General features: G+C 46.0%; 1 protein-coding gene across 1 annotated transcript in view; it reads left to right on the forward strand.

The window, feature by feature from the left end:
- Positions 1–18,091, forward strand: part of ADGRB2 (adhesion G protein-coupled receptor B2) — a 149,718-nt gene that overhangs the window by 71,850 nt on the left and 59,777 nt on the right. The window contains exons 7-16 of the mRNA XM_015408088.1: positions 1,627–1,791; positions 2,518–2,619; positions 3,875–3,981; positions 5,527–5,721; positions 8,912–8,980; positions 9,084–9,192; positions 9,846–10,079; positions 10,441–10,519; positions 14,208–14,310; positions 14,850–14,893. Of these exons, the coding sequence (XP_015263574.1) occupies positions 1,627–1,791; positions 2,518–2,619; positions 3,875–3,981; positions 5,527–5,721; positions 8,912–8,980; positions 9,084–9,192; positions 9,846–10,079; positions 10,441–10,519; positions 14,208–14,310; positions 14,850–14,893 (1,207 nt within the window). The remainder of the gene's footprint in view (positions 1–1,626; positions 1,792–2,517; positions 2,620–3,874; positions 3,982–5,526; positions 5,722–8,911; positions 8,981–9,083; positions 9,193–9,845; positions 10,080–10,440; positions 10,520–14,207; positions 14,311–14,849; positions 14,894–18,091) is intronic.

The following is an 18,091-nucleotide window of genomic DNA, read 5'->3' on the forward strand; positions in this document are numbered from 1 at the left end:
GTTTTTTCTATATGCAGGGAAGACAGTTTTTTTTTGTTGGGGGGAAAACTATGAAGAAGCATTAAGTCATGCAACTTCCCATACACTTCCTGAAATAGTTCAGCATAGGAAAAACTTTACTGCTTGATGCAACTGGATGTATAAACTGGTTCTCAGCCCAGCATAGCTCAAATAATCAAGGTGAGAGCTGAAGGCAAGAGGAGGGGAGGTCAGAAAGCTGGCGGACTGTAGAGGCCAGGGTGCAAGGTCCTGAACTGTGAGCCAGAGCACACTAGGATGTGGTGAGAAACAAATTATCACCCCCAGATTATCATACACACCCCACAGAGGAAACCACCCACTGTGTCTCTGGATGATTCCTTGTTCTGTTCTGGTCTTGCTTCCTTCTTATTTGCTTCTGCTGCAGGCAAAGAACTCTGGAACATTCAGTTTCACTCTAAAATGAAGACACAGAAGAATTATCTGTACTCATTAAGATCACTGAGTTATGCAGGGGAATAGGGAGTGGTTCTCTTCCTCTCAGAACAGTAGTTCTCACGCACTCTAAAGTGAGCCTTTTGAGGTATAAGTAAGAAGAAGAAGAAGAAGAAGAAGAAGAAGAAGAAGAAGAAGAAGAAGAAGAAGAAGAAGAAGAAGAAGAAGAAGAAGAAGAAGAAGAAGAAGAAGAAGAAGAGATTTGATTTATACCCCCGCCCTTCACTTGGAGTCTCAGAGCAGTTTACAAACTCCTCTCCCTTCCCCTCCCCACAACAGACACCCTGTGAGGTGGGTGGGACTGAGAGAACTCTGACACAAACTGCTCTTTTTCAAGGACAGCTGTGCCAGAGCTTGTGTCTGACACAAGGTCACATCAGCAGGTGCAAGTGAAGGAGTGGGGAATCAAACCCGGTTCTCCCAGATTAGAGTCTGCACACTTAACCACTACACCAAACTGGCTCTCGTTTCCGCATGTGCCAAGGGATGGGCATGCAAGGCTACCCATGCGAGGGCAGCGGGGAGGAAGTCAAGACATGCAACGAGAAGTATTGGGACACCTCCACTTTTGATTTGGAAAAAAAAGTCTCTATTATCAGAAGTCTGGAAAATATTAGTCTAGAGGGTTGGCTTTCCATGTAGCAAACCTAGGTTCAAATCTCAGTCTTAGAAGTACCAATTAGATTGATCATTGGTCATGGTAGTTATCTGGATATTGTCTGTCACTGCAGTTGATAATACATGAAAATTAAACCTTGTTACTCAAGCCAGATAAGATCTGCAGAATTCAGAAGCCTTGGAGGAGACTTGCCTCCTGAGGAATTAGAATGAATTCCATTTGTTAAGGGCACCCTCACGGTCACGGCCTGGTGGGGAAGGGAGGAGGGGACAGTCTGGATGAAATGAGATCTGAATTATTGATAAATGGTTTTAATCATCTGTGGAATATTTGATTAAAGTAATTATCAGCCAAGTCGGTTCAGTTGCAGCCCAGTGATAAAGGAAGAATTCTTCCGTCTCCATTCTATTCTGTCTGCTCTTTGGGCTAATATGAATCTAAAGTTGGAAGTATGTGTGACAGCCAGGGAAAGGGGGAGATTGCCAGTTCAGAAGGGTCATCTGATTGTTCCTTTCTGCTCTCTTGAACCAAAGCGGATAGCACATGGGGACCTTGGAACCACTGGAGTTTGTGCTCCAAGACGTGTGACACAGGCTGGCAGAGACGTTTCCGCATGTGCCAAGGGACGGGCGTGCAAGGCTACCCATGCGAGGGCAGCGGGGAGGAAGTCAAGACATGCAACGAGAAGAAATGCCCAGGTATCCTTGCTGGGTTGCAGCCCTCCAACCTCCACTGGCTCCCCCAGTTCAGCCTGGGTGGTGGACAGAGAATCTCTCCCTCCCACCAGCTTGCAAAGAAACCTGACCAGCCCATCTACCCCTGCTCATCAGCTCTCTTTGGCAACTAACCAGCCAGTTACCTGCCAAGATACGTCTCATTGGCCACCTTTCCATCTTTCTCCTCCCCAAACCCAGTCACTTGCTTCTCCATCTGCTTTTTGGAGCTTTGGGGTATGAACTGAGAAAGCTTTACCCAGGTCCTCACCCTGGTGAGCTATCAGAGATTGTGTGAGCTCAGAGGAAAAGAAATGAGGAGGCTGGTGTATCATTCACACCAGCAGGTGGCAAGCAGGGTGAAGGCTCTAGATTGGTTAAAATTGTAGGGGCCTGACCTTCTGTTCAGGTCTGGTCACCTGAGCAGCTCCTGGAAGCCCATTCTCCACTACTGGTCCTGCTTGGTGTTGCCTGTAACTATCCCCAATCAGTACCCTCACTCCCCCATACTCTCTGTCAGTCCATAAACACACTCCCCTTGGTTCCTCCAAAAAGGCATATGCTCAGCTTACACCCACACAGAACCCCCTGTGGCTATCACCAACTCATTCATCCCCAGACTTTCAGGCTTTGTTATGCGGTTGTGTGCTTCAGGATTCCTGCCCACCTCCGCTGACCCCCCTTATCTTTCACCATCTTTTCCTTCTGCAGCGTACCACGAGATGTGCAAGGATGAATACGTCACACTGATGACCTGGAAGAAAGCTGCCGCCGGTGAAATAGTCTACAACAAATGCCCAGCCAATGCCACAGGTAGGCAGCTTGGTGGGAAGACATCCCCATAGAGGGAACCTAGATGGTATCAAAGGAGAGTAGGGGAGGAAGCCTTAAGTGTGGCAGATGGTAAAGATGAAGTCAGGTATGCCTTGAGATCTCTTTGCCCACCTGAGTGTCCCAGTGGAAACTAAGGCCCTTTCTGTAAATTTTGAAGGTACATCTGTACCAGCCAAAAGCTTTCTAATAGACTTTGCTGCTCTCTGCTAATTCCTGTAGTGCTTCAATGTAAAAAGTAGTTCTTCCATATTATATGTGCTAACTTCACAGTACCTTACATCCAGCACATTGCCCTGCCCTCATCTGTCACTAGAACTTTAAATCTTTAAAAAAATGAACTTGACCAGTTACACATCCAACCATTCATGAAAATGGCCTCTTTGCAACTTCATATAATTAAAAAAAATGCATATAGTTTTGTGTTTTGCCAAGACACCTTTTCAAACATTCCTCCCACACACACACACACCCCTTGAAGATTTTGCAATAGTCTTGCAAATTTAGCCATGTTGAAAAATGCACATGTTTAGTTGTTTGCAATTTTGGCAATTTTTTTTTTAAAAGATGCTAGAATCTACACCTTGAAACAATTTCCAAGTATCATGAGTGGAAGAATCTCTTATTTACTGTTAATATAAACCTAGGTTCATGTAGAACCTTTGAAACAAAGACATAAGCTGCGTAAAATGATAAGATTGTAACAGATGTTCTCTTGTGGAACCATGACATGTCTATATCCAACTACTGTAACTTCTTCCACACTGTGCCCATTTTAATTTTCCTCCTCTGTAATTCCCTTAATAAGCATTTTTGGAAGTTGGAAAGAGGTTGTCCAGCATATGGGAAATAGGTTGTCCAGCATATGGGCAAATGTGTATGTGTGTGTGTGTGAGAGAGAGAGATGCTTCTGGCAAAGTGTTCAACTTTGGAACCTGACGAGGAGGTTAGTACGTACAATGTGGAGGAACTAGTACAAATCCCATTTCTGTAAGGCTTGGGCAGGAGAATTTAACCCAGGCAGATTGTTTCTTCAACATAAATGGTTTCTGCAACCTTCAGCAAATGTCCCCCACCTGCTGTCTTCTCCAGTGTAGAGGTGACTTCTCATTGCAGCCATTCCATCACTTGGATCTCTCCAGGGTAATTTTGGGCAGCTGGTCTGGGTAGGACCAGGCACGGTGAATGTCCACAGATATGAGAGGTCTCTGGTTGTCTTATCTTTTTTCACCCCTAGGATCTGCCAGTCGCCGGTGTCTGCTGAATTCCCAGGGTGTGGCTTATTGGGGTGCACCCAGCTTTGCACGCTGCGTTTCCCATGAATACCGATACTTACATCTCTCAGTAGGTGCAAACTCTGACAGGCAAATGAGCCTCTCTCCTCTCCTCTCCTCCCTCCCTCCCTCCCCCCTCCTTTTTTTCTTCTGTACTGTTGTCTCCCCCACCACTACCTTGTAAAAAGGAGGGGAAACCTTATGGAAGGAGGAAAGGTGTGGCTGAACATTTCCAAGAGAGGTGGTTACACCATCAGCAAGAAAACTGTAACAGGCAAAGCAATAGCAATTTCATAATTCCTCATGTATTTCATTGATTGAGGAAGCTGCTTTATATACATGCATAAAATTCTGGCTTTTAAAAAGTGATATGCAGAGGTCATTTCGGGGGGGATCGCAGTTCTCCCGGGTGAGGTAGGGGGCGGGGCACATGACGAAGCCCCGCCCCCTGCTTCCGGCCACCCCGCTTCCGGCCCTCATTCAGCCAGGAGGAGGCAGGAGAAGAGGGAGGGTAAGTTGCTTCCTCCCTCCCTCTCCCCACCCCTGCCTGCCTGGGGCCAGGGAGGGCATTCGCAGGGCTTCCTTGCACTCCCGCCGGCCTTGCAGGTCCACCGCTGGGCCCCCCATGGGGCTCAGCAGTGGAGCTGCAAGGCCAGCGGCGGCAGCCAGGACCGTTGGGGGTGGGGTGTGTGGCCTTATGACACACTTCTGGTGATGTCAGGGGGTGTGGCCTTATGACACACTTCCGGTGATGTCAGGGGGTGTGGCATATGCTAATGGGTTATGCTAATATGTTCCCCTAGCTCTTTTTCTATGAAATGACCCCTGGTGATATGATTGGTTCTTCATATGCTTGTCTAGGTAATATATGTTGGAAAGGTGAATTCTGTTCTTTGTGCATCTAACTGGCCATGACTGAACATGTCAGTCTTCCAGAGCAAGTCATATGGGGGGGGGATGAGTAGAAGGAAATGGAGGGATGTTGTAATGCAGGAGTCCGAATAAAAGGGGCCGCATCAAGGCAAACGGAAGAAGAAAAAGATGAAATGGTGCAAAGGAAAAGGAATCTTTAATAATTATACAACCCCTATGCGTTTCGCGTGCAGCTTCGTCAGGGGGAATCTTTCAGACTCTTTTTAGGATCATGAAAGAAAGTAGGAATTTCCACAGAGCATCTTGGCTGATAACTGATTATCTTTCTAGATGGGATAAAGTTTAGTAATGTGGTGGTGGGGTGGCTCAGGATATTTTTCATTGCTCAGAAGTAGTTCTTCTTAAAGGAAAGGTTGCTGACCCCTGTTGTGATGGCTTTGGGTTGGGGTAGGGCAGTTCCCATTTAAGTCCTGTGGATTTCAGAGGGTTCAGATCTCCTTAGCTTCCTCCAGCCCCAGGAGATAAGTTTACACTGAACTCATCCAGCAGTCTAGATTCTTTATTCTGGCTGGGAGCAGCTCTCCAAGAACTAAGGCCTTTTTAACGGTCCTTTAACCGGCAGTTGAACCCAAGATCTTCTGCATGCCAAGCATGTGATCTAGTGCCAAGCTTGGGGCCTTCTCTGTTCTACCCTCCTTTTAAAAAAACAAAAACACACAACTTTACTCTGTCCCAAATTCAGCTCCGAGAGCATCTGGCCAAGGGGCAGCGCATGCTGGCAGGAGAAGGCATGTCTCAGGTGGTCCGTGGGCTGTTGGAACTTGTGGCACACAAGACATACTACAGTGGGGACCTTCTGTTCTCTGTGGAGATCCTGCGTAACGTCACAGACACTTACAAGAGAGCGACCTACATCCCCTCTGCAGATGATGTGCAGGTATTGACCCAAGATTTTGGAGATGGAACAGGTGCTTTTAAGGTGGAGGAGGAGGAGGAGGAGGAGGAGGAGAAGATTGGATTTATACCCCACCCTTCACTTGGAGTCTCAGAGCGGCTTACAAACTCCTTTCCCTTCCCCTCCCCACAACAGACACCCTGTGAGGTGGGTGGGGCTGAGAGAGCTCTGACACAAACTGCTCTTTTTCAAGGACAGCTGTGCCAGAGCTTGTGACTGACCCAAGGTCACATCAGCAGGTGCAAGTGGAGGAGTGGGGAATCAAACCTAGTTCTCCCAGATTAGAGTCCGCACACTTAACCACTACACCAAACTGGCTCTCCAAACTGGTGCAAGGTATGCCTGGGCAGAGGAGTGTTCTGAAGGAAGGGAGTCCTTTTTATGGCAGTGTGGCAGGGAGTGCCTCAGCAGCACTATGTCTAGGTGTTGGAGTGAATGAGGTCTGGGTTCTTTTTACTGTGTTCTAAAAAAAACCCAAAATTCAGATTCTGGCCCCCAGAAAGCCAAATGGTAACCCGCATACATGGTGCAATTCATGCATAGATTTTTATTTCACAGAAAATACTCTGCCATACTTAGGAAGGGTCAAGGTGGTATGTGGGATACTGGAGTGCCATTCCTAGAAGTCAAAAGCTTGCCTAGCAGTTATGCCAGCTGCTTCCTACTGCTGTTCGGTAGCTGAGCCATGATTAGGTGTTTCCAATATGGTCTCAAGCTCTTTTCAGTACATTGAGACCTAGAAACTTGCTTTTCAACAAAACACCAAAACCAGAAAAAAGAAGGGTGCCAAACTGTGAGCGGAGTTGCCACCACAATGTTTTGAAGTTTGTTTAAAAGTTGAGGAAGAAGCAAAGCAATTTTGATATGACTGGTAAAATTACTCAGGAGGTTTCCCACAAACCCCTTGATCTTCTTCATGGTCCCTGTGCAGTCTCACACATGGGTACCTCGCCTGCGCAGGAATCCAGCCTCGGTGAACTACAAGAGCTAGCCTCTGGCTTTTGGCGCACTCTTTTCCCAACCCTGGGGAAGGCAGCTTTTTTGGTGGCAATTACATCAGCTAAGAGGGCAAGTGACTTACGTGCTTTCTGTGCTGACCCACCCTATACCATCTTCCACAACGACAAGGTGGTCCTTCGTTTTCCCGAAAATTGTTTCATTGTTTCACACTTCTCAACTTACCATTTTGCCTACGTTCTTTGCAAACCCTATTGATGATGGTCAGAGGGCTCTCCATACCTTGGATGTCCGCAGAGCACTGTCCTTCTACCTTGCCAGGACCAGTACCTTTCGTAAGGGCCCTCATTTGTTTGTGGCTTATGGCAAACCGTGCCAAGAGCACAAAATTTCTCCCCAATAGCTGACTAAGTGGATTGCAGAAACAAGAAAGGGAAAAAACTGAACCTAACAAAGAACTCCAAAACCAAACAAAGGTTAGTGAAAAGGAGGGCCAATATTAAAACCTTTCTATAAAAAGAGGTACATGTATTTATTGATAATAACAAATTTAAAACATATATAGGGGCCCAATTAAAAAAATAAAGAATAGAAGATTAAACACACATATTTTACAACCAATTTAAAAATTTTCAAATCTATATAGCCAATCTGTAAATATAGACCACAAACTTACTTCAGAAGTAAAATAACCAGGCACAGGATAAATATGCACATAAGACCTTTATAGTGCAATCACTAGCCCAGTGATTAATTGGTTGTAAAATATGTGTTTAATCTTCTATTCTTTATATTTTACAGCAATTTACTTTATGGTCCTTATTGAATTTATACTTTGTATATATTTCTGATTGTGTTTATGTGAATATAATTATTAACCATCTAGCCACATATGTATGACCTCTGAGGAAGGCCTATTTGGCCGAAACGCATAAGGTCAACTTTTTAAGCCCTTGATATGGTTATGTTTTTTATATATTGGTTGTAATTGGGCCCCTATATATATTTTAAATTTGTTATTATCAATAAATACATGTACCTATTTTTATAGAAAGGTTTTAATATTGGCCCTCCTTTTCACTAACCTTTGTTTGGCTAAGTGGATAACCTCACTGATTGTGCTCTGTTACGAACTTGCAAAACAACCCTTATCTGTTATGTTGAAGGCACACTGCACAAGGGCTGTCTCTACTTCCTCAGCCTTTCTTGAAGGTGTCTCCCTGGAGGGCATTTGTGCTGCTGCCACCTGGTCCTCACAGTCTACCTTTGTGATGCACTATGCCCTCGATGTCAGAGCTTGGCAGGATGCATCTTTTGGATGGTCTGTACTCCGATCCATCTTCCACTGATGCCTGCGTCCCTCCTCCTCTCCAAGTAGACTCTTGCAAGTTTGTTCTTACATGTTTTGTCTGCACTTGTTGCATTGGTGGGTTGCCAGCACCTGCTGTCCATCTGTGGGAGGTCGCTAATCACCCATGTGTGTGAAACTGCACAGAGATCTCAAAGAAGATAAACAGGTTGCTTACCTGTAACTGATGATCTTCGACGGGTCATCTGTGCAGTCACACACACACACCCAGCCTTCCCCACTGCTGGCATCTCTCATGTGTTATTTCGTTCTCTTGCTGAGACTTGGCAGTGGCGGCTAGAAGAAACTGAGTAGGAGGAGGGCTCTTTCTCCGTTCCAGGCATGCGCAGTCAGTGCCTGCTCCCCAGGGGCGGGAAAGAGCATGCCAAAAGCCAGAGGCTGGCTCTTGTATTTCCCCAAGGTCAGTTTCGTATGCATGTGTGTGACTGCACAGATGACCATTCGAAGATCATCAGTTACAGGTAAACAACCTGTTTTTTGAGGCTGATCCAAAGGGGAAAGCATACAGAGAGAGAAGAGGAGATTGGATTTATCCCCCGCCCTTCACTACCTGAAGGAGTCTCAGAGTTGCTAACTTTTCCTTTCCCTTCCCCTCCCTACAACAGACATCCTGTGAGGTAGGTGGGGCTGAGAGAGGTCTCTTGAGAACTGCCCTTGAGAGAACAGCTCTGAAAGAACTTATGACTGACCCAAGGTCACACCAGCAGCTGCATGTGGAGGAGTGAGGATTCAAACCCAGTCCTCCCAGATTAGAGTCCGTGCTCTTAACCACTACACCAAACTGGGCTGTGTAACGGCTGAAGCCTTTCCCAGAAGCTGTCCCTCACCTTCTCCTTTCCCCCACAGCGATTCTTCCAGGTTGTCAGCTACATGGTGGATGCAGAAAACAGGGGCAAGTGGGAGGATGCTCAGCAGGTGAGCTGACGCACATTAGGCCGTGAGGCCAGATGTGTCTGGGGGGGGTCTTCTTTTTCTCTCATACACACACATACACCACCTCCTTGGATCTGCTTTCCAGGTCTTGCCTGGCTCTGTCCTCCTCATGAAGGTGGTTGAAGATTTCATCCATCTGGTGGGAGAAGCACTCAAGGCCTTCCAGAGTTCTCTCATTGTCACGGACAACTTGGGTGAGTGGCCAAAAGAGGGTGGTGGGAGGGAAAGTGTTAGAGGGGCTGCATTGGAAACCAGGCCTGGAGGAAAGTTCAGTGGTTGCAGCTGGAGACAGAGCTAGGCCTGGAACTGGAGGCTGAAATTTGTTCATTTATTTGTATTCTGACTTTCTTATAGAGACTTGAGGTGGCTTACAGAACTAGGCAAACTATGTAACGAAGACCAGTATAATACAAGTAGCAAGCAGTACAATAAAACTAGATTGCAAAATTAGAGAGCGCTGAAATAAAATCAGAAGAACGCTTCTAATAAACAATTCCAATTGGAATACAGCAGGCAGGAAGTCTTGCTCGGTTGTCTAGATGAGGGTTCCTGGGAATTGTGTCAGGCTGGCTCAATCCTGAGGCTTCATGTGGCCTGCCAGTCAGAGCAACCAATATTGCACACCCCTTGCTCCATTCTGTGCTCTCTGTGGCTGGAGCATTCAGAGTCCTGGGGAGCACACCAGACTAGATCCCCCAGCCCCAGACCATGAAGTTCCTGGTTCAATGCCTGGGATGTTGAAAAAGGGCTTAGAGGTATTGGCGATTAACTCATTAAAAAATCCGGTAGTTATGCCCTCCCCTTCCCCTGTGCTGTCCCCCTTTTTATTCTCTCCCACCCTTGGCAGTAATCAGCATCCAGAGAGAGCCAGTTTCGGCAGTCTCCAGTGACATCAATTTCCCCATGAAAGGTCGCCGGGGAATGAAAGACTGGGCACGGCACTCAGAGGACAAGATCTTCATCCCCAAGGAAGTGCTGAGCCTCTCATCCTCGGGTAAGTGTTGCTGGTTGAGCTGCTCTGCATCTGGGGTAGTGGTGAGTGGGCTATGCACGATCCCTTCATACACCTCTCTGTTGGAAGTAAAAAAGAAGGGCTGTGTGGATTGCTTGAGAGCACCCAGTTGCTTTAGCATTGCCGAAGTTGACTCTGTATTCATGTGATGACCAATGTGTGGCTATTATAGAAGTAAAATGTATGCCAGTATGGAAAGTTGCATTTTCCAATTTTAATTTTTAAATAGTCGCTCAGCACATTTGAAATAATTCTGGAAGATATGGAGTTTGAAATCTATATTTTAAAATTCTGTTTATGTTATTTATAGTCTGCCTTGCTCACTGAGATTCAGGGTGAATTACACAGTGTGAGTTAACACAGTCAACAGGATGGGACATCCAATAAGCAATGCACCAATATTGCCTGATTGTTCACTCCTCTTTCTGCACAGAAACAGATGAATCGGCCTATTTTGTCATCGGTGCCATACTGTATCGTACGCTGGGATTGATCCTGCCTCCTCCTCGGTGAGTAGTTCACATAAAACTTGTGTGTGAGGCAGAATGCTGTAGTGCATTAATACTTATCTCCAGGGTTCTTTTTGTAGAAAAAGCCCAGCAGGAACTCATTAGCATAATAGGCCACACCCAACAGCAGGAACTCATTAGCATATTAGGCCACACCCCTGCCGGCACAGCTCATTGGCACATTAGGCCGCACCCCCATGTTACCAGAAGTGTGCTCATCCAGCCACACCCACCTTTTGCTTCTTATTCTGTTTACCTCGTTTGTTGTCAAAACCCAGGGCTTTTTTTGTAGCAGGAACCCCTTTGCATGTTAGGCCACACACCCCTAATGTAGCCAATCCTAATGAGTTTCTGCTGTTGGGTGTGGCCTATTATGCTAATGAGTTCCTGCTGGGCGTGGCCAACTCAGGAGCCAGCCGGAACTCCGTTCCTGTGCGTTCCTGCCCAAAAATCGCCCTGCTTATCTCCAAAGAAATGTCAAGGGGGGTATGTGTGCTGTCCATTGCAAATATCCACACACCAGAGACGTAGTGTTCTGTTTCGCCCTGGATAATTTCCCATTTCTAAAGATTCATTGTGCAATTAAAGTTAATTACAACAAAATGGATGCCACTGCCAACAGAGTATTTATTTATTTACTTTGTACCCCATTTTTCTTCCCAATGGGGACCAAAAGCGTCTTACAGCATTCTGTCTCTCCATTCTCCACAACAACCCTGTGAAGCATACCAGGCTGAGAGTATTGCCCTAATATTATATATTAGGGAAGTTTGGCATTTTCAAAATTGTAATCAATATTTTTAGGTGATTACCCCTAAAAACTGTGTGAGAGAATAGATGTATGTTTTCCTGGATTTGTAAACAGGAAATGTTTCCAGAATTCTTTCCAATTCTAATTCTTTCAGAAACCCCATATCACTGCCTCAAAACTGCATGCACATTTAAGTGAAACCAAACACATTTGTCACTACCTAATCTATTGGTTAGCACGTGTGTGTGCCCACAGACACACAGTCACACAAATGTGTCAGAGACTGTGGAGTTAAAACCAGAGGCCATAGCAGCAGCTGCTATAGTCTGTCCTAAGCTAGCTGTCTGGGACTGTGAACCGGCCTATGCCAACTACAGACTCTTGCTGTGAACCGGCCTATGCCAACTACAGACTCTTGGAGCTTGCTGACTTTTCCTCAGGCTTGGCTTCTCTATCTTCTGGCTTCTGCTCCATGCTCAGGACCCTGACCTCAGGATTCCTGAGCCAGAGAATGGCAAGTTTAGATTCAGCCTATGGCTCTAGCCTGGCCTCAGATAGCAAATAGAATACATAACAAAGATCTGCATACATGTGCAAACTTTTCTGGAGAAAAGGACCGATTTCACACAAGAGCTGCGCCGCGGTCGCGCCTCCTTTTGCCCCGCTTCTATTGGTCAATTTCCCACTTGAAGCCGCACGGCCGCATTTTGACCCGTGGCTTCGCCCAATTTTCCCTGCGGTTTCGTGATCCTCAAAAAACAGGATCACGAAACTGCGGGGAAAATCGGGCGAAGCTGCGGGTCAAAATGCAGCCGCACGGCTCTTCGAGTGGGAAATTGACCAATAGAAGCAGGGCAAAGGGAGGTGCGACCGCAGCACAGCTCTTGTGTGAAATCGGTCAAGGTGTCCCCTGATACCTGCAGCATGCCCCCCTTTTTTGCATATGTATGCACAAATTATCTTTCTTTCCCACACCCCCATCCCTTTCAGTCTCCATCCTTCTAATTCAGCTTGGTGTACTGTTTTAGAAACAAAACCTGGACTCCGCAGAGCTGTTGTGGATGAGGAGGCAGTCTGAAAATTCTCTCTCCCCAGGAAGTTGGAGCTGGCTTATTATTCCTCCCTACTTTCCTCCCTTTGACTGGGCCTCACCTGGTCACAGTGTTTCTTCCCTTCTAGAGCAAATTTAGTCTTCAATGGGTTGTTGTGTTTTTCCCATTTGGTTTGTGTGTTTGTGTGTGTGTGAATTGCCACCGAGTCACTTCCAAATTATGGCAACCCTATGAATTAATGACCTCCAGAACGTCCTTTTGTAAACAGCCTTGCTCAGGTCTTACAAACTGAGGTCCATGGCTTCCTTTATTGTCAATCCATTTTATGTTGAGCTTTCCTCTTTTCCTGCTGCCTTCAACTTTTCCTTAGCATCTTATTTTTCTGCATACAGGGGAGGTGCCCAGATATGTAGACCCTTCTTTACTTTACGAGTGGCCTGGTTTACTTTTATTTTTTGTGTATTTCTGCATCTGTGTGTGTTTTCCTTGTGCCTGGAAGTCATGGCAACCTCTGGCAACTCCTACTGGGGCACAGAGGACATTCAAAGAAGTGGCTTGATAGCCTGCCTCCGCCTCCTGACCCTGGTATTCTCTGGAGGTCTCCCATCCAAGTACTCGCCAGAGTCGGCCCTGCTTAGCTTCTCTGATGAAATTGGGCTTGCCTGGGCTATCCAAGTCAAGGTTGTGTCTGGTTTACTTCTAGATATTGTGTTCTAAATAAACAGCAACAAGTCTACCTGATTGGGGGGTTCGGCAAATATGCCATTTAGCCTGTGATGATCCCAACTAGTTTCAGTTTTATCCCAGCCATTAACAGGTCTGTGAGTTCTTCTGGAAGATGCTTGAGCCCTGATTTCTAGGCAAGAATCTCATTATTTCAAGACTACTTCTGTGCATGCCTTTAATGTGCACATGAACACATGAAGCTACCTTATACTGAATTAGACAATTGGTCCATCACAGTCAGTATTGTTTACTCAGACTGGCAGTGGCTCTCCAGGGTCTCAGGCTGAGGTCTTTCACATCACCTACAACCTGAGTCTTAACTGGAGATGTAGAGGATTGAACCTGGAACGTTCTGCGTGCTAAGCAGATGCTCTACTGCGAGCCATGGCCTCACCCCAGCTTTAGGGCACAGTAGGGTGGTCAGGAAGATGCTCTTGATCCCTTGTAGATATTTCAATGATTTAAAAATGTAAGGGTGGGGGGAGACACATAACACAGTAGCTCATACTTTATTTATTTGTTTATTTATTTATTAAATTCATACCCCGCCCTCCCCGCTGAGGCAGGCTCGGGGCAGCTTACATCAAAATTATTAAAGCAAATTAAAATTTTAAAACAATTTTAAGGTGCTGTGTGTAAACATTACAAATAAGATGGTGGAACATAGTTTTTAAACATTAACCATACAGGTGTCTGGACAGAATGGTTACAGACCACTATCTGGCCCCAATAATGGACATCATCACAGTACAATAGCCAATGGTGGCTTCCAGGGCAAGGCTCAGATGTTATAATAGTTGTTAAATATGGCAGCTCCATCAAATGCCTGGTGGAAGAGCTCCGTCTTGCAGGCCCTATGGAACCGTGATAACTTCCGCAGAGCCCTAACATCCTCGGAGAGCTCATTCCACCAGCGCAGAGCCTCCACAGAAAAAGCCCTGGCCCTAGTCAGAACTAGTCTGGCATTTCCCCCCCCCCCCAACCTTGCAAGGACCAGTTGTTGGGGGAGGAAATTGAATGAAGGCAATTGGCATGTTGTGCTCCCCTCCCCCAGAAAAAAAGCACTTGGGTTTTTTTTCAAAGTCACAACATTACCTACAATCTAGCTTCAGAACTCCTCTTGAGAAAATCAGCAAACTTGTTTTCCTTCCCTCTGCAGAAGTCCCTTGGCTGTCATGTCCAGAGTTCTTACAGTGACAGTGAGGCCACCAACCAAGGCTGTGGAATCCTTGATTGCTGTGGAATTGTCCCACATCTTCAATGTAAGTTCATAAACCTCCCCACACTCACAAATTAGTGTGACATGGAAACTGTGAAGCTGGGATGGCAGGTAGCATCCAGTCCCAAAGGTTTTGTCTTTGTACATATATATTCTGCTGGAGTCCCTCCTTATCCAGCTTCCACTGATGTGTCTTGCATACTAGAAAATAATGGGTCAGAGATTACACCTTCTATAGAGGGAGCATGGTACAACCAAATCCTAAGACCTCAGGTTCCTCTGCCCTGACTTTTGTAGCCATCACATACATTTCCCTGAAGCAAAGCGTGTCTCCATAGCCCCTAATTTTAAAAAACAAAACAACAAAATTAAGTCTTGGGTTCTAGCAGAGGATAAAATGCAGTAGATGGGTTTTGGGTAGTTGGTTTGTTTTGTTGCTCGGGGGACGACCCACCAACACCTTGTAAATTGGAAGCAGAACCAGAAGAACCCAACCTTCTGGCTATTGGATTACAATGAAATGTCCACGTCAGCTTCTGCTGTGCCCAATTTATCTCTCTCCTTCCTTGTCTGCCCCACCAGGGCACCTCGCGTCCTCAGTGTGTGACTTGGGAGTACACAAAGCCGTGAGTACATTTTAGCCTACTATTGTGTGGTGTGTTTGAGTGTAGATCTCTCATGGTAGATGTTGGGGCTGCATGGACAATGGGTGGGAGAGGTGGAAGGGGATGGCTCACTCTAGTGCCTATAAAGGGAACTGAGGTGTGTATGTGGGGGGAAGCTGAAAGATGATTCTCCTAGCTTTGCTCACAGTGTTTTTAACTTTACCTGCTCTGCTCTGTGGTCCACTTTGAAGCCTGTCTTGCCCACTCGCCTTTCCTGGGATCTGCAGTGCTCCTTTGGCTGAAAAAGAGTGCCATCAGGTGGGAAAGCATTTTTTAGCCCAGGTGGAAGTATTTCTACTCACTCTGGGTGCATAGACTGACTGCTTCCATTGGTGCCACAGTTGGTCTTCTGGTAGTCCCACAAGTAGGATTTTTATATAATCCCTGGGAGAGTTGGGTTGAAAACAGTTATCCAAATGTAACCTCTCAATAGAGCTATGCTCAAGGATGTCTTCCTAAAAACTCATCTTGTTAGGAGCTACATCGGTGGTGGAACATGCTGTCTAGTCACAACCAACTTATGGCTACCGTGTAGGGTTTTCAAGACAAGAGACGACAGAGATGGTTTGCCATTGCCCTCCTCTGTTAGTGACCCAGGACTTCCTTGGTGGTATCCCATTCAAGTACTAACTACGGCTGCCACTGCTTAGCCGATGAGATCGGCTAGCTGGGCCAGGTCAGGTTTTATTAATAGTGTCTCTGTTAGGATTCAAAGAGATTAGTTGAGCCTTATAAGAAGACAAGATCAGCTTCTTGAGATTGTGGCAGTCAGCCAGGATATGTGCTTGTATTCAGGGCTTACATTGTTTATGAACAAGATAAGCAATGCCTTTTGTGTCTTTCCTGCTCTATTGGGTCTCGAGCTGTCCAGCAGTCCAAGGCTGTGGCTATCTTTGGATTTTGTTTGTTGTGGTCTGTAAATACAGCATGTTTTCGTGGATGAGCCCATTGTGTATTGCTGAGACCTGGCTGTTTCTGGAATCCATATCTGTGGGGGTTTTGCATATCAGATGAAACATATTTCGTGTACCTGGCGGGAAGTATTACACCTATTCCAAAACTATTACACTGGTTGCTTACTTCTTTCCAAGCTCATTTTAAGAAGCTGGTTCTTTGCTTCAAAGCCATTTATGACTTGGGGCCCATGTATCTGATGGACTCTGTCTCCTCATATGAACCCAGGTACCACTTATAGTCCTCAAGCTAGGTGACATAAGCTTCGTCAGTTTCCTGGTACTGTCCTGGCTCAGTACATAACAACTTCCAAAGCCCCCATTGAAAAGTTTTGGTTTTTCCAGAATTAACAAAGTTGATGCCTTCCTGACTTGTTCCAGAAGGCTATCCCATTATTTGGGTAAAGGTAAAGGTTCCCTTGCTCGAAAGCCAGTCGAATCCGACTCTAGGGTTGCGGTGCTCATCTCCATTTCAAAGCCGAAGAGCCAGCGCTGTCTGAAGACGTTTCCGTGGTCATGTGGCCGGCATGACTAAACACCAAGGCGGACGGAACGCTGTTACCTTCCCACCAAAGTGGTACCTATTGATCTACTTGCAATTTCTTGCTTTCGAACTGCTAGGTTGGCAGGAGCTGGAACTAGAGACGGGAGCTCACTCCGTCATGCGACACCCGGGTCTCGAACTGCTGAACTACTGACCTTCCACAGCCTGCAGTTCAGCGTCGTAACCACTTGAGCCACCGCAGCTCCTTATTTGGGTACTGCTGCAGAAAAAAAATACAGATGTGATTTGCAACAGTAAGTCCCTTTCTGTAAGCAGGCAAGAGAAGCAGACTTTGGATGGAGTAATATAGGGGTTGCACAGGGATATACTGAGAGAGACTGTCCTGAAGAGATCTCAGTTCTAGGCCAGAAAGGGCTTTTAAAGGTTGTCACCAGCACCTTGAATTGAACCCAGGAGCAAACTGTCAACTAGCGTAAAAGCCAGGATAGTGCATGTACAAGGACCAGCTTCAGATAGCAAACAAGCTGCAGAATTTGGCACTCAGTTGTCTGAAGGGCAACCCCGTACAGAGCATATTACAGTCTCAGGGTCACTGTGGTATGGATCCATGTGGGCTGAGTCCATGAAAGGAGCCAATTTAAATGCTAAATGAAACTCTAAAAAAGCACCTTTTGTTATAGCACTCACCTGTTTCTCTCATAAAGAGCAGCCTTCAACAGGGCCTGAGGACCCTTAACTGATAAGGATACATTAACTCCATTGAAGGAGAGCAGCACAGTGCCCTCAAGGATGTTGCCATTGCCAGCCAGCATCCACTCTACTCTGTCTTGTTTGGAGTCGATTTCAGTTTGTTTCCCCTCAGCCACTTATCCATGGCAAACAGACACTGATCCAGAACAGAGTACATATCTATATCTAACTGCATTAACAAGGTAGGTTCATGAAGGTTAAGAGTGGTTTCATACTGTTGCTGATCCAGTTGGGCTCAGAAAGCTTACCTGCTTATTTGTTCACACTTCATGGGTTCTTTTTGCCCCACCCCCCTGTATAGTTACGTGATGTCCTACAAATAATTTGTGCATTTAAAGAAAGATGTTCTTTTTACATTGTTTATTAGGTGTTCTTTGGAGACAGGATGAGAGCTACCTATTTTGCCCACAGATTCAAGGGCTAAACTTTGACCTTTTTCTATTTTATTTATTCATCTTCTGTCTTCTTGTGCAGCCCCACATTGGGACCGCGCTTGCACAGACCAACCATAGACATGTTGTTTCTAGTTTAGAGCTCCAAAAATGGGGGCAACCTGCCCCTTTTGGACTTGACACATGTGGGTTTCCCACCAAATGCATCACATACTCCGACAGTAGGCATCCCCGTCTCTCAGTTCCATGAGGTTTGAGGCTTTTCTTAGCTCCATAAGGTCCCGCCTCCCTGAAGCCAGCAATGGTGACAAGAGACATTACCAGACCAGAGCGTGCAAGGATCTAAATCAAAGTGACTTTAGCTATTATAAAGATATTCAGTGGCAAAACGTAAGTGAAGAAGTTTAGAAAAGAAAGACAAATGAAAAGCGGGTGTGGGAACCAACAGAGAGATGGCAAAGTTCCACAGGTAGAAAGGGAGGAGGTAACCTCTCAGAGGGGGAGGAGGAACCCTACCCTAGAAATCAGTGTTAAAAGTATCGGAACGAGAAGCTAAGCT

The sequence above is a fragment of the Gekko japonicus genome, unplaced genomic scaffold (assembly GCF_001447785.1).
Source record: "Gekko japonicus isolate JY-2015 unplaced genomic scaffold, Gekko_japonicus_V1.1 scaffold36, whole genome shotgun sequence".
Taxonomy (NCBI): domain Eukaryota; kingdom Metazoa; phylum Chordata; class Lepidosauria; order Squamata; family Gekkonidae; genus Gekko; species Gekko japonicus.